The sequence below is a fragment of the Aspergillus nomiae genome (assembly GCF_001204775.2).
Source record: "Aspergillus nomiae NRRL 13137 chromosome Unknown contig00298, whole genome shotgun sequence".
Lineage (NCBI taxonomy): Eukaryota > Fungi > Ascomycota > Eurotiomycetes > Eurotiales > Aspergillaceae > Aspergillus > Aspergillus nomiae.
In genome coordinates, this window is record NW_015378353.1 from 26,021 (window position 1) to 40,569 (window position 14,549).

Here is a 14,549-nt window from a genome sequence, read left to right on the forward strand (position 1 = left end):
CTAGATAACATAGTCTACTAATTCGTGGGGCTGCTACAAAAGTACTAGGATTACACAGAACCCTATAGGTGTAAGGCTACAATCCTATTAGACTTGAAACTGCACTCCTTAGTAGCCCTGGTGTGTCCTATCCTCTCAGCTTGCTATACAGTGCACATGCCCAACAAGGAAAGTCAATAGCTGGATCAATTGCCACTCTGTACACTTATTTGAGTGCGATACATAGGAACAAAGACAACAAAGCAATCTATCTACAATCAGAGAGTTCCATATGAGTGACTATATTTTAAAACCTGTCTATCCTCGCTTGATACAAGTCCTGAACGCACACGGCACGTTCAACCAAACCATCACTTGACTTTCAATAGCAAGGAATATCAATTGAGCAAAATGTACTCATTTAAGAATGCGCTTCTCTAAACTCTTCCCCTCACCATTGATATCAACCAAGCGTCTAAAATATCCATCCTCAATACCCATCAGCTCACTTGGCGTTCCAAACTCAACCACGGACCCTTTGTCCATTACCAGGATCCGGTCAAAATTTATAATGGTACTGAGACGGTGCGCAATAACGATAAAGGTGGAGTTCTTAAATTCCTTCTGAATTAGCTGTTGAATGGAAGCATCGGTTTTCGTATCGACCGACGATGTCGCCTCATCGAGAACCATAATCTTAGGTTTAGATATAATGGCTCGTGCTAGACAGAGGAGCTGTCGCTGGCCCCCTGACAGGCTCAGGCCTCCTTCAGCGATAGTGGACTCGAGAGACAAGTGTGGAACCTTGCTGACCTCAACAGACGGGATTGGGAAAAGGATGCGCTGGAGAGCGTTCTCGAGTTCTGCGTCGCTGAAGTCATTAAAGGGATCGAGGTTCATCCGTACTGTCCCCGAAAAAAGGACAGGATCCTGAGGGATGAGTGCGATCCGACGTCTGAGGTCATGTATCTTGATCGTAGAGATATCCACCCCATCGATATGTATGCTGCCTTTGTGAAACTCAAGGAACCGGAAGAGGGCTAGTGCTAAAGACGACTTGCCGGACCCTGTGCGTCCGACAATTCCAACTTTTTCATTCGCTTTGATGTTGAGAGTGAGTCCGGTTAGCACCGGCTGCTGGTTAATAGCGTAACCAACGGTTAAGTCTTGGATTTCAATCCGTCCTTCACTGGGCCAGGATGCAGGTACATCTACACCATTTTGGTCTTCACTTTCAACGTTGATATATTCAAGGATACGTTCAACTGCACTCATGTTTAGTTCCATGTTTGCGTACTGCCTGAGTAGTAGCGTAATGGTTGAGCTATACTGCAAGGCAAAGCTTAAGGTGAAGCCAGCCAAGGAGGCTGGTATAGTTGGCATCTGGACCACGATAGCAGCCGTGACCGTGGAAAATATGCCCCCGACGAGGCCCATGCGGAAGCCGAGCCATCGCTGAAACAGTGCTAGATACCATGAAGCCTGCATATGATGGTCGATCTTTGAGTGCATGCTCTGTGTATAGTGATAGGACCTGCCGAAAGCGCGAATGGTAGTCAAGCCCACAAGAGATGACCGAAGTTGTTCGTAGATTGGACTTCTGGAGATACTTTCAAGGCGTTTTATCTCGCGGGCTCCTGCTAGGTATATAGAAGAACTCTCCAGCAGTAGCCCATGAGAACAATTCCGAAGATTAGCAGTAATGGGGAAATGAATAGCCCAGTAGTCATAACAGCCAAGAGCTTCAGAGACTCCCCAATGAGAAACCCTGCGTCTACCCCAATCTTGGAATCGATGCGGGTAAAGTCCGTGGATAGTCTATTGAGAATTCGGCCATGGGGAATCCTGTCCAGATACTGCAATGGAGTGCGCAGAATGGCCGCTACAAACCTTTGGAATAGCACCCTGGAGGCTTGGATGGTTGTAAGCATGAGTGCAAATTGTCGAACTATACCAAGCAGCACACGCCTATTGATAGAGAACCATAGATATAGAGGTATGGGATAGTATCGCGATCGTCGTGAGCAGTCTCGGCAGAACTCGAGACTGGCTGGATTGTGCGTAAATGTTGGTTTTGAGAGAGGTGGCCTGTCCAGATTTTAACCCACCAAGACTAGCCATGCTACGTTAGAGTTTTGGACATGGTTATGACATAAAGTACTTACTCGTCCCAGACCAAGACCCTCATAGCTCGCGTACAATAACAAGACGAGGGTCCATATGCCGAGTCCGCCGCCTGCTCTCAGGTAGGTTTGGTAAACAGAACTTTTCAGTGCGCCGGTTTCCCGTTTCTCTTCCATGACAAAGCTTCTTGGCTTTCTATCTTCTCGTTCCACCGCTGTTGGCGTGGCCTCTTGAGACCTTTGATCTTCAAGGGGTGGTAGGAGTTCTGGGCCACACGTTTGCAGCCCGCTCACTTTTCCCGCATACTCCACAGTCCCGTTGTTCAAGTGCACCACATGATCAGCATCTGGAAGACACAGCCCAACATGGTGTGTAGCAATGATACGTGTTCGGCCACGTGCCAAATCTCCCGTCAAAGCGTTCTTGTACACATGACGCCCAGTCTGAGCATCCAAGGCACTGAAAATGTCGTCCATAACCAAAGTGTTAGCTCGAGAGTACAATGCTCTGGCCAAGGCAAGTCTCCAGCGCCGTCCACCGCTTAGGTTGACACCATTTGGGCGGACTTCAGTTAGGTCACCGTCCTCGAGTAACCGCAAGTCTTCAAGGAGGGCGCAGGCGGACAAAACGCTATTGTATCGCGCTATATCGAAAGGAAGTCCGAAGATTATATTATCCTTAATCGAGGAATTCTCAATCCAAGGGTTTTCCGTGACATTTGCTATGGTAGGAATGATCCAGTCTTCATTGTCTGCTAGTTCCTCAGAACATGCTTGTGGCGAGCTAACGGTGTTGATACAGCCACGGAGAAGCTCACATTCTCCTAAGATGGCAGATATAAGAAGGCTTTTACCAGATCCTGTCTTTCCGACAATTATGCTGAGGCCGTCGTTCGGGAAGGCCAGGTTGAGGTTGTGAAGGAGAGCACTCTCAGAACCCTTACCAAGTAGGGGACCTTCTGTGGGCCAGCTGACCGAGGCGTCTTGGAATGAGGTACCATCTGGAGAAGATATAATAGGGGGTTTATCTTCCAACTCAAGGTACTTGTTTATGCGCTGAGAGCTTACTTTGGCCTCCTGACCCCGTGTGAAAAACTCCGGCAGGATTGCGAGGGAAAGTTGTAGAGATCCTAACATTGGTATCGCGGTGAAAGCAACCGAAGCTGTTAAGTTCCCGTAACACAAGACATACACCGACAAAGATACCGAAGAAAGTAACAGAGGACTCAGGCTCCAGAATATTGGAAACAAGGTGGCGTTGTAGATGAATGTCGTACGGAGGGCGCGAAGTTCCTCTTCTCTACAATCGGAAATGCGTTTCTTCCATTCACTCTCCAGCGCGGAGAACTTGATTTGCCGCATGCCCCGAAGCATCTCAGTGAGAATGGATAGTTTGTTGTCTCTGGTGCTCATGAGGCGCTGTTGAGCTTCTCCATATCTGCTGGTCAGATATGAGTTGACAGGAGTCACCAAGGCGGACACAGCAATTCCTGAACATAGGCTTCTCCACCCAATCACACGGGCTAAGAATATGCAGGAAAAGAGTAACCTTAGCAGTGCTGAAGGTATCAGATACGTATATCCGGCGAAGTCTATAATGCGCTCCGAGTCCACTGCTGCAAGATTAATAGTGCTTTGTGGAGAGTCGTGACCCGCGTCTTTATTTGCCTCCCCGACTCCACGGTCAGATGGCAGATATCTGATGCTCTTGGTGCGCAAAACCTTCGCATAAATGGCTGTGAGAAGCTCTCCCACCATGGGAATGCATACTTCAGCGTTGTTCAGCCACTGCACCCAAGACTGCAGAGTGGTGAGCAGAGTACTTGAAGCACCCAAGATAACAACCCATTGCCAGGACCGCCATGATGCTGAAGGGTCCAACCCACGAACTTCGAGGCATCGCAAAATCTGATACAATGCAGCTTGTGGACCGACGCTCAAAGCAGAAGATAGAATAGTCAAGACCACCTGCTGTATGAAGGATCGAATGTGAATGGTGGCAAGTGCTTCCCACAACTTTCCTCCACTAGCCTTAGCGACTACGAGACGCGAAAGCAGATACTCCGCTCTTTTGGAGTGTGCCAGCTGAGGCAGGTTGTCGAATCCCAGGCTCTGATTTATCGAGACATACCTCAGTAGAGGCTCTGCCCAGGCGAAAGACAGCCGGTTCAAAATGGAAACTGTGAGCTCTGCATCAACAGGCTTTCCGTTCCAATATATGCCTGGGCGCCGCGGTATCAGCATACAGACAATTCCTCTCATCACGGCTGCTGTAATGTGTCCCAAACGAAGTATCGTCGAAACATGCATCAATATCCTATCGCTTTTTGAAATCATCGAAAGCTCGACAGCGCGGACAAAGGCCGATACAAGCTTGCGCAAGCGGCACACTGGCTGATCCTGAAACGCTCGGTGGGCACCGGCTCTGTATAAACTCCAGCAGCTTGAATGGTCATGAGGGTCTAATATACAGACATGATTAGTTCATTGGGTACTTTTATACTTCAGTTGGGTGGGAGTTATCCTCCTACCCAGGATCCAATCTCAAGCAAGACTGAGAAGCGATGACTAGTCTGGTCCACGGCTGCCTGTGCCGAAAGCGCACTCAACATGCAGCCGAGTCCAAATAGAGATAATACTATCAAAAGGATTCTCTGCCATGTATCAGAAAATGATTCGAGCGATTCACTAGTTGCATCCCCATCCTCGTCATGGTAAAGGCCGTCGTCGGAAGGTGGATTTCGAGACTGCCGTCGAAGACTACGGATCACGGGTATGCATGTCCACAATATGAGAGCTAATTCAACAAAGCTTGTTCCTAGTCGTGTTGTCGTTCCCATTGAGAAAGCTAACATTTCACGATAGAGGGATAACATGGGTGGAGATGCACCAAGAAAGAGGGGGTGAAGGGGAGAGAAGAATAGAGGAAATGAGTCATGTTACATACGCAATGTAAGGATAAGCTTGAATCCATGCCATAGGCCAGTGAATGGTTTGGGATGAGGAATTTCAGGGATTAGAGCACGCATACACTCAAGCACGGTGGGTCGACACGCAGGATCTGGTCTGGCTCTACAAGACTAGAAATTACGGGTACCCTATACCTAAATCACTTGGTACGGCACTACTATCTAGTCACTTTACAGAATCAGAACTATATCTTACGGCGGGGTCCTACAACAGGGTGAGCAGGTTCGACTGACATGGAATTGCGGTTTCATTGCAATGGACAGAAAATTATTTACGAGCCATGTTAAAGTCACTAGGGTGTAAATAATTATAGACCAGTCACTTTATCAACACATGCTCTACTAGAATACAACATGGATTTTCGGTGTATATAAAAGATTTCTTCATAAGAACAATAGAATTTAGAGAATTTCTTTTCCTAATTACCATGTAAATAGTTTTAAGACTTATATATTCTCAATAGGTCCAAATGTACTTGTCATGAGAGCCAATTAGTTTCTTATAATGTGAGATGACAGCGGAGGGGAGGAGAGAGAGACTAGAGATCCCGCCACCAGCAAAATCAACTACGTCGACCCTAAGTTATAAGTATTGTGCGTGGCAGACAGTTGAAGTCAGCTTGGGACACTAATTTAATCTCCGAGTCCACTTGAGGAGGCTTGGTGTTCGGACTAGCTGTCACTAGTTCCACTTTAGCAGAGCAAGGACTCAGATCTTTTTTTAAGTCTCAACCCAGAGAATTCAGGAACCGGCCCCATCGCAATTTCTTCCTCGGTTAGTCACAGTAGTAATTCATCACGGCATGTAGTGATTGCATGCATGTTGTATGGTATAGACTGCACTCCGCCAAAGCCTCGTGACTTGTGTTAACCTATCTCCTCCATGTAGGTTATAGCCAAGTGCGAATCCTGGCATCTCACTGTTACGTTCACCACGAGTATGATGTACTTTCTGTACCATTTTTGTATACTTATTTGATTCGATTGTAATGAGATTGGACCAGTCAGTGGTTTACTAATGACCTAGTGCTCTGGGAGTGGGGCAATGAAAAAAAACCCTGAATTGGACTACAAATGAAGCTAGGGCCAAACGTTTGGGGGCGAATAACATCAGCGGCAAGCTCATCACACGGACACTCGCCATGTACTTGAATTTTATTAAACCACTAGCCCACTCTGGCTCCGAATTTCGACCCTGCTTCTTCCTCTTCGCAATCCGTTCATGTTACTCAATCAATCATCATGTCATCTGTTGGCAGTGTTCTCATACGTCGGGGCGGCGAGTTGATTTCCGCTCGGCTCCAATCCCGCCAACAGCCTGCAACGCAATTGCTGGGCTTCCTAGTTGTCATTTTTACGGTCCTTGCATTTAGTATGGCAATATTCTGGGTGAGTCGGTATGAGTATTAGGGATAGCAACTATTGAAGCTCATCAAAGATCGGGGATAGGTTGACTACACCTGCACCCAGGTTATTGGGACTCTGGCCGCGATCGAAGGCTCGAACCCCAATACCTATATTCGCCTCGATCGCGAAGATTCTAACGGTCCCTGCGATCCTCATGACCCCGAGGCCATGGCTGCATCAACCAATAAGCCCATCACTAGCGGGCTACGCTCGGCCATTGACCACCTACGCGCCCGTGGTGGCATCTGGTCGTGCTTCCGTGGATTTCGTATGTATCTGGCCTTCACAACCCTCGACATGGGCGTGGGCTTTCTACTTCCAGTGACTTTACCGGTTCCTATCGACTCTCTCATCAGTTCATTTCTGGGGCTGTTCGTCGTTAGCATGTTTCTGGCTACTTGGCACATGGCTTGGGTTCATCTTGTGATCGCCGATCAATCTCCAAGGAGCTCCTACCGGCGTATGCTTGGCCTCCGGCATTGGCCTAGAATTGCTCCTGCGGCTGCTTTGTACAATTTCCTAATGTCCGTAACTTTCTCTCTGCCTACAGCCGCTGCAAGGCTCGCTGGTGGGACCGTCATGGGCGTTGCTGGCAATTGGAAAGATACAGGGCGTCTCGATTTCATAGTCATTAGCATTCTCTCCGCTATATTCTACCTATTGGCTTCTATTCCCGCCAGGGGAATATTCACTCGTGTGGCTGCCTCTATGCTGCCCGAGGAGGATGACCCGATCGTGCCTTTTGACCGGCTTTTTGGCGGCAAGGTGAAACCCGAAAATGTGGGTGGCAGCGGCAAGCTCAGCATTCGAGATGCCTGGACTAGCTTTGAATGGGGGGCTCGCATTCGCTACGTTAAAATCATCCTGAAGGCTTTTGCCATTGAGGTTGCAATAGGTGTAGTTGGGATCCTTTTCTTCGGCCTTATTTAGATTTGCGATTGCATCTTCATCACGAAGGATTCCCAGTACTCACAATCTATGCCCGTTCGCCAGACCAGATACGTTTTCCACGATGTTATTTATACTCCAGCTCGCGTCAATATCACACAGGGCGGAAAATTCAACGGAATACTACCATGGCCGTCTCCTCTCATGACAGCGACACTTCTCGCACCATAACGACCCTTACGCATGGCCTGAGGTACTCCGCCCATCTCCAAACTACGGTAAAGCGATGGACAGGATCAGAAGAACTGCTTGTTTGGGTGATGCAAGGTTAGTCAAGGACATGCCCCACCAATCTATTGGACCGTGCCTTTACTCAGTTCTTTTTGCAAAGGTATATCTTAACCGCTAAAATGCCTTTGCACACCCCAGAACTACGTCAGTTGAAAGCTGACTATAGCTCAGTTGCCGCTTGGATGGTCCGTGTTAATTCTCTATCAGCAGAATACCTGGGGATGTCCTAGACGAATGGGCTCTCTGGAATAGTGTAAACTGCCTTCTCTAGTGGGTATTTCATGATTATACTTTGATCTCATTCTCACGAGAGGCATAGATCTTTAGTTGAACAACATGTTCAAAGCAAGACTAAAAGAGAAAGAGCAAACTGTGAGTGATCTTATTCCTCTCGATGGTATCTCTCTCAATTATAAACAGCGGGAAGTTTCTAAAGGGAATTAAAAGTCTTTCTCGGATCGTGCACGGCTCTCGCGGATTTTTAATTTTAGCTATTTTTACCCAGCACTGGGTATACACTCTCGTTAGTAGAACCTGATATAAACAATGTAACGAATATGGTATACAGGTTTAATATAACCGACAGGACTGATCTATCTTAATATTATACCCTTCGACGTGCTTGTTGACTTTATATTCTGCAGTGCCAGATAGTGGCACCACTATCTTGATAAAGCTCGTAGGTTAAAGTGATTTCTCCGAGTATAGTAGAATTAATATATCAAAAACGGGACCAGAGTATTCCTACCAATAGGCTCACATGTCTATGCGGGAGATGGCATGTTCGATGCACACTCCATGCAATACTACTCCAAGAGACGAATCTGAGTTCTGGCGGATTACCTAGATTAAATAGCGAATCTATCTTCTAAAGATAATCTAATTGGACCTACTCTCTGTCGATAGCTAATTAGCGATTTACTTGATCTCTTCGAATGCTCATTCAAATCGCCGGCCACAAGTATTGTCAACCTGAGGGCCTCTAGCAGTGCCATGCAATCTCCTAGGAGCTATTCAGACCCTGCAAAATGCAAACTGTCTCCGACCTCAGCTTCATTCTAGACAATGTATGATGTAAGAACCAAACTCGTGCAATTCCTGACTCTGCATCACTACTCCAATCTGTAGAACAAGAAAAGGGACCAAACTGGCTGTTGCCACCACCCAGCACTACCAAGCACATTTCCTCGATCACTGCAATCCACCGATATGTGCTCTACTCAATTCTCAGTACAACTCTGGCCACACTCCTACAATGCCTTCTCAAAAGCCTTGACATATTCTTCGCAGTCGTTCCGTTTGCCCTGCCATTTGTTGCCGTTATTATCGCTAACCTTGGTAGCTTGAATGAACCGTTAGCTTTCAATCGTCTTCTCTTCCTCCCCCAAAAACAAAAGGATTGCGGACAACCTACCGGCCGTATTAGCGTGAGCAGCCTTTTCTGACCACTTTCCGTCGACCTCCTTTAAGTGCAAATACTTCATTGTCTTCGGGGGCCCCTTGGAATCCTTGGGATCCTTGGGCTCCCACTCAACGCCCTCCACCGAGGTTCTGTACCATGCCCTTTGGCCGCTACCCTCCAGATCAGCACGCAAGTGGTACATTCGGCCCTTAAAGTCCAACTTGAAAACCTCTCCCTGTTTGATCTTCACAACCTCACCGACAACAATAGCAGTATGATCAAATCCATATTCCTGTTGAGTCTTTTTCATTTCTCTCTGGATGGGATATGTGGTCTTAGTCGTTGAGCCGGCCGCGCCGCTGGTCCAGGTGACCTTGAAGGAGTAGGATTTGCCCAGCTGAAGTTTCTGCTTGCCCAGACCCTTCTGGGTTTTCTTGAAGCGGTCGGTTTCATCGTGGTTTGCGCGCCTTTCGATGTCGGAAGCAGAGTCAAGTGTGCCACTGCTGATGTCCTGAGGGACGTGCTGGATATCGTTGAAAGGGGTAGTGGGATGGGCTCTGACACCCACGGCAAGGGTAGCTAGAACGATGGAGAGGATCTTGGAGAACTTCATCCTGGCTGTTGAATACTCTGGTAGTTCACAGATATGTTGTTGCTTTTGAGAAAGACGAGGAAGGAATTGAGAGGAGAGGATTGATGTTGCAGTTGATGGTATATTGACTGCCGTGCCATTGTACCTCTATTTATCTGTTTCCGCTCTCCCTACAAGTGTTGGGAAGGTCTATACAAGTTCCTCACCCCAAAGGCCAGGCCACCAACAATTGACAGGGATTGAGGCCGTTCGACCGAGGGTAGTGGTTTGATGCTCACGATGATGTTTCATGCTGACAGTTGTCTGTTAGCACTTAGTGGGGGCGAAGGGCGATGAGTCCTACAGAGTATACTTATTTTAAGGCTATATTGGACCTATTCTATACCTTATCCTGGTTTTAGTCGAAAGGCCGAAGCAGGACAGTGCGCTGGGAGTTAGTATGGCGTTCCGCCCCCATCAAAAGATCTACCGGGATGAACCGTGATCGCCAGGGTTTCCGTCCTTCCATGTGGGGGTCAAATGTGAAATAACGACAGTTATATGGCAAAGAGCATGGCATACGTAGAGGCCAACAATAATAGCAACTAGGATGCCGCTCCTTAAGTTCTGTATGATAAGCACAGGAGGTCGTTGTAAGCTTACCGGACGCCCCTTCTCATTAAAGTCGTCCTCTTATCCTAGACCTATAGGGCGAACCGATATAGGAGAAAGTGGGGGTTGGGAGCAGGCCTTTTGGCTCCGGATCAGGCAGAGACGTTGTTGTGACTTGAGGACGAAATAAATAACCGCACCATGGTCGTTTCTTGCCAGCCTCCTCTTTTTCCCTCCCACTTTATCATTACTTGTTCCTCACCATATTTCTGTTTTGCGTCTTTTCTCCCCTCACCATTCAATATGGACGAGCCTATCGACCTTGACAATCCCAATCACTACCAGAAAATTGACGAGCTGACTGCTCAAGGCCTCCTGGATCGCGATGCTGTATTATACAAGCTGACCCGGAGAATCTGCAAGTTTGGCGTTATCGAATCAGAGAAAGAGCTGCCACACCTGCGCGGGACCTTTGACTCGCTGGCTGTCGAGGAAAATGGCATACAGGTACTCACTCAATCTGCATTCCTGTCTTTCCTTGAGTCTACCGGCTTTCTCTCTCCGTCCATGAGAGAGGCGGGTGCACTCGTTTACCGCAGTCTTCTATACCTATCTCAATACCCATTTCATCACCCGATCCCTGATTCCCTCACCTATATGGGGTTACTTCGTGCACTCGCGTGGACCATGCCAGGCCGGGTGAGGCCGGTCCATGAAGCATGTAGATGGAGTCGAAGCCGATCACCGGCAGACTCTAGAAGACAATTTTTCCAAAGCTTGGCAACAGCTCGAGATGGCAAGTCTATCCCATTCGATGCAGAATACGCCAAGGCTCAGGCCCAGAGGAGAGCTTCTGATTTCACCTGCGCTAGTCATGATTGCGGTGACCTTACATTCCCTAAAACGAACTACGATGATCACGGAGATGAGATGTTCCACGACATCCTTGATGCGCTGTTCAGTATTCAGCCTCAAATAGTTTGGCTGGTGCCATCCCCTCGAGACTACTTCCGGGCGACAGCGAGGAAGCTAGCCAGTGACGAGCGCCTTCATGACCTAAGCATCCCCCAGGACCAGTTTCGAGCTGTTGTGAAGTTGCTGATGACGACATTCTTTCGAAAGCCACAAGTTCCAGTCCAGCAGCTAGTTGACCTGGACCATGTTGTCGATTGTATGGTCGGCCCTGCTATCCAAAGACCCGATATCGGGATTACCTGGGATATGTATGACCAGGCGGCTCGTAATGGGATGGTAAGTCCGTTCAAGCATTGATGCGATTGAGAGTGGAACTGATTCGTTTAGCCCATGCTTGTGGATGGTCTAATGCGCCTCTTGACCCCGTTCTATAGAGACCCCGAGGATAAATACTACACTTTGGACATCCCACAGTCAGGAAAAGTAGCGACTTTCGCTGTTTTTGCTCAGATGGCCTCACTTCGAATTCTTGCGGTCACGCGAGAGCTTCAACAATACGTGTACTACGATTTGAGAACTACGTCCCTCACAGCTTCGACGATAGCAGAAAGACTAAATGCTTATCCCGAGGCTGCGATTGTCCTCCTTCTCTCCGGAAAGAACTCGGAGACAGGAAAGAAGACCATATTTGGCTACTATATACCTCGTCTTGCGTACGGAAATACACCGTTCTTATTCCAGCTAAGTGATATCCAGGACAGCTTCCGTGGAAATGGCCCCCGACCAGGCCACGAGTTGGATGGAGGCGAGCTTGTTATCGGTCAAAGAGGAAATGGTGCGGCGGTAATGTTGCGGCAAGATGCGAGGAGGGCGATTGTATCCCACAATGTGTCTGATCAATTCCAGCCGATGTATGCCGCTAACACCTGGAGGGGGGACTGGCAGATTGAGTTTGATGTGGAGGAGATAGAAATGTGGCTTGAGGATGGAGACACTGAAGGGGCAACGATAGAGGGGGACGAAGGACAGTGATAGTTCTTGTGTTGTTGTTTATGTAGCTCGGTCTCCTAGAACGGATGCAATTACGCTATTAGAGTATATACCTCTCTCATTCATTGTCAATTAGTAAATTGTAAGCCGCATGAGATGCTCGGCGCTGTGAATATGCAACCAGGGAGGAAAAAGGCCGCCACTGAGCGAGTGGTTGGAGCAATCGTGGGTGCCCAGGGATAACCTGAACGGTTGAGGTGTCCAACGAGTCGCTCCGCTTGGGTGGTGAATAATGTTGGGTCGTACAAGGAATCTATGTAGACGATGAAGTGTATTGTAGATTGTAAATACCATAAAGTGACTAATTTATGTACATCCACAGGGAGAGTGAGGAGAAGTGTTGACCACCGTGCAGTACTCAGTGAGTTAGCAAAGCTGTTCAAACACTCGCACATGAGATTGTTCATTATATGTGTCCGCACAAAACAAATTATTGCAATGAGTTAATTGACAGACGAGGGGTATCAGCAACGTCGAACGCGGAGAGCATAAGGATTTATCAGCCAAGTTCATGTATATTTTGAGACTGACGAGCAGAAGTGTCCAGCTCTGCTGGGTCCGCATTTATCTTTCGAGCACGATGGTAGCCCGGCATTCCTTGGGAGCCGAAGGGGTCAGTCATGGACGTCAAATTCTTGTTAGCTCTCCGTCGGCGACGGAAGAACCAAAGCCCAATCGCCGTAAGAACAATGAGTCCGCCAACACCCGCACCCACACCTATCCCTATTCCAGCCCCTGTCGATATACCACTGGATCCAGAGCTTGTAGTTTCTCCGGATGCTGTCGCTGTCGGAGGAGCGGTTGTGTGATGAGCGGTGGTGGGCTGAGTTGAAGGAGCATCAGATGTGGAAGAAGCTGCAGTGGTTGGAGTGGCAGAAACAAATAGGCTCAAATCGGACGATTGCAGCTGTATTGTAATCGGCTGTGCCCACATAGTAATGGGGCCTTGTACCTGGGTGCTTTTCTTCGGGTCTTGGCGAACAGTGACGATAGTAGAGGTTGTTGATGGGAAGGTGCTTATGCAGCCAGCATATATTGCGCCGTTATTTTCCATGATCTTGGTCATATACGAGTATTTTCTATAGTTGCATCTGGGTCAATATACAAAGCGTGGGGTGTGAAAAGGTGGAGCAAGGAGAGTCAAAGAAATGCAAAGAGGATCACATACGAGAGACAACAGACTACAGTCGTTGTAGGTTGTTCAATGGCCACATCGGCGGACGTGTATCCTATAGGACAGTAACCGGGGCTATAAACACGGTCGGCTGTCTTCCTACCATATTGACTGAAGCCCGACGGAAAGCAAGCGGGATCCGCATTGTCAGATGCGGCGGCGTTCTGTAGTAGCAGCCCATTTAGCACGTTGTTGGCCACTGACGGCTCATACGTCCATGAGCTCGAGCAAGACGCCGGCGGAGTGAAGGCCGTCGTCATGGCCAGTGTAGTTATAGTGTGCGAGACATCGTCCGTCTTTGTTGACGTTGCGGGATCAGATGCCATTTTAGGACTATGGTGTGTTTGTTGATTTCAAGTCCCTCCAGGTTCTCGCCAGTAGCACGTATGAATCAAGGTGAACTCGTCATTCCTGGTTTATCAAGTTCTCAAGTAGACGAGAGAGATGCCTGGGATGACGCATCGGGGGTTATAACAGTATAGGGGCTGTGCTTTGGCGCCCTCAGAATCGAACATTAGTTAGGATTAGTTGACAAGGGGAGGGTAACCGAAGGCGCGAAAATTGGGCCAATTAGTTCAACTCAGGATAGCCATGTTTGACAGTGGCCATATTTGTACCAGGGCTAAAGGTGCATTAGCGCTTATATACTGCCTATCAGGGGTCATGTCTCCACCTGGCATTCGTGGGCTCCGATGGTAATATTGCCAACCAGACCTCCTCTTCCGAGTGGGCTCAGTTTAACTATGTCTGGGCATCAAGTTGGGGAGCCAAGGCAAACTACTACTGAATCCCTGAAAGGTGCTAGGCTCATTTGGGATGTTAATATCCAATAGTCGGCTACAGATTGAGGGCGCCGATGGGCTACATTTGTTGTAGCTTTCAGTATATGAGACCACTTTTTGAAATCTTTTCATGAAAATGCCTCGAGACTTCACGTACCAAGGATGAACACCTGATAATCTAAAAGGAAACCGGTGCACAGCTACACAACAGAAGAAAGGCAACTGGCGTTAGGTCTGGTATTGCAGTCGGTTACTCGACAGGCAATACCGCTGCACAAGGGAAACGAAAATCACAGGACCTTCGTCGACTTTTCTCTCTCTCACTCTCTCACTCTCTCCCTTTTTACCTATTCTTCTTCTTCTTCATCATCTTCTTCTCAATTTTT

General features: G+C 48.1%; 5 protein-coding genes across 5 annotated transcripts; 2 read left to right on the forward strand and 3 right to left on the reverse strand.

Moving 5' to 3' along the window:
• Positions 1-396: 396 nt before the first annotated feature.
• On the reverse strand, positions 397-4,346 carry ANOM_009592 (uncharacterized protein; the record flags this gene model as incomplete). Its single annotated transcript, XM_015554848.1, has 4 exons — positions 397-1,797; positions 1,870-1,891; positions 1,944-2,092; positions 2,145-4,346. 4 exons carry the CDS (start codon positions 4,344-4,346, stop codon positions 397-399), a joined length of 3,774 nt encoding a protein of 1,257 aa, XP_015403932.1.
• A 1,967-nt stretch (positions 4,347-6,313) lies between these two features.
• ANOM_009593 (uncharacterized protein) lies at positions 6,314-7,408 on the forward strand (the record flags this gene model as incomplete). Its single annotated transcript, XM_015554849.1, has 2 exons — positions 6,314-6,460; positions 6,521-7,408. 2 exons carry the CDS (start codon positions 6,314-6,316, stop codon positions 7,406-7,408), a joined length of 1,035 nt encoding a protein of 344 aa, XP_015403931.1.
• Positions 7,409-8,907: 1,499 nt separating this feature from the next.
• Positions 8,908-9,672, reverse strand: ANOM_009594 (uncharacterized protein; the record flags this gene model as incomplete). The annotated part of the gene is made up of 2 exons (XM_015554850.1): positions 8,908-8,999; positions 9,072-9,672. The coding sequence occupies 2 exons, from the start codon at positions 9,670-9,672 to the stop codon at positions 8,908-8,910; spliced, it is 693 nt and encodes a 230-aa protein (XP_015403936.1).
• Positions 9,673-10,545: 873 nt separating this feature from the next.
• ANOM_009595 (uncharacterized protein) lies at positions 10,546-12,189 on the forward strand (the record flags this gene model as incomplete). Its single annotated transcript, XM_015554851.1, has 2 exons — positions 10,546-11,493; positions 11,545-12,189. 2 exons carry the CDS (start codon positions 10,546-10,548, stop codon positions 12,187-12,189), a joined length of 1,593 nt encoding a protein of 530 aa, XP_015403937.1.
• A 517-nt stretch (positions 12,190-12,706) lies between these two features.
• On the reverse strand, positions 12,707-13,707 carry ANOM_009596 (uncharacterized protein; the record flags this gene model as incomplete). The annotated part of the gene is made up of 2 exons (XM_015554852.1): positions 12,707-13,286; positions 13,376-13,707. 2 exons carry the CDS (start codon positions 13,705-13,707, stop codon positions 12,707-12,709), a joined length of 912 nt encoding a protein of 303 aa, XP_015403935.1.
• Positions 13,708-14,549: the final 842 nt, after the last annotated feature.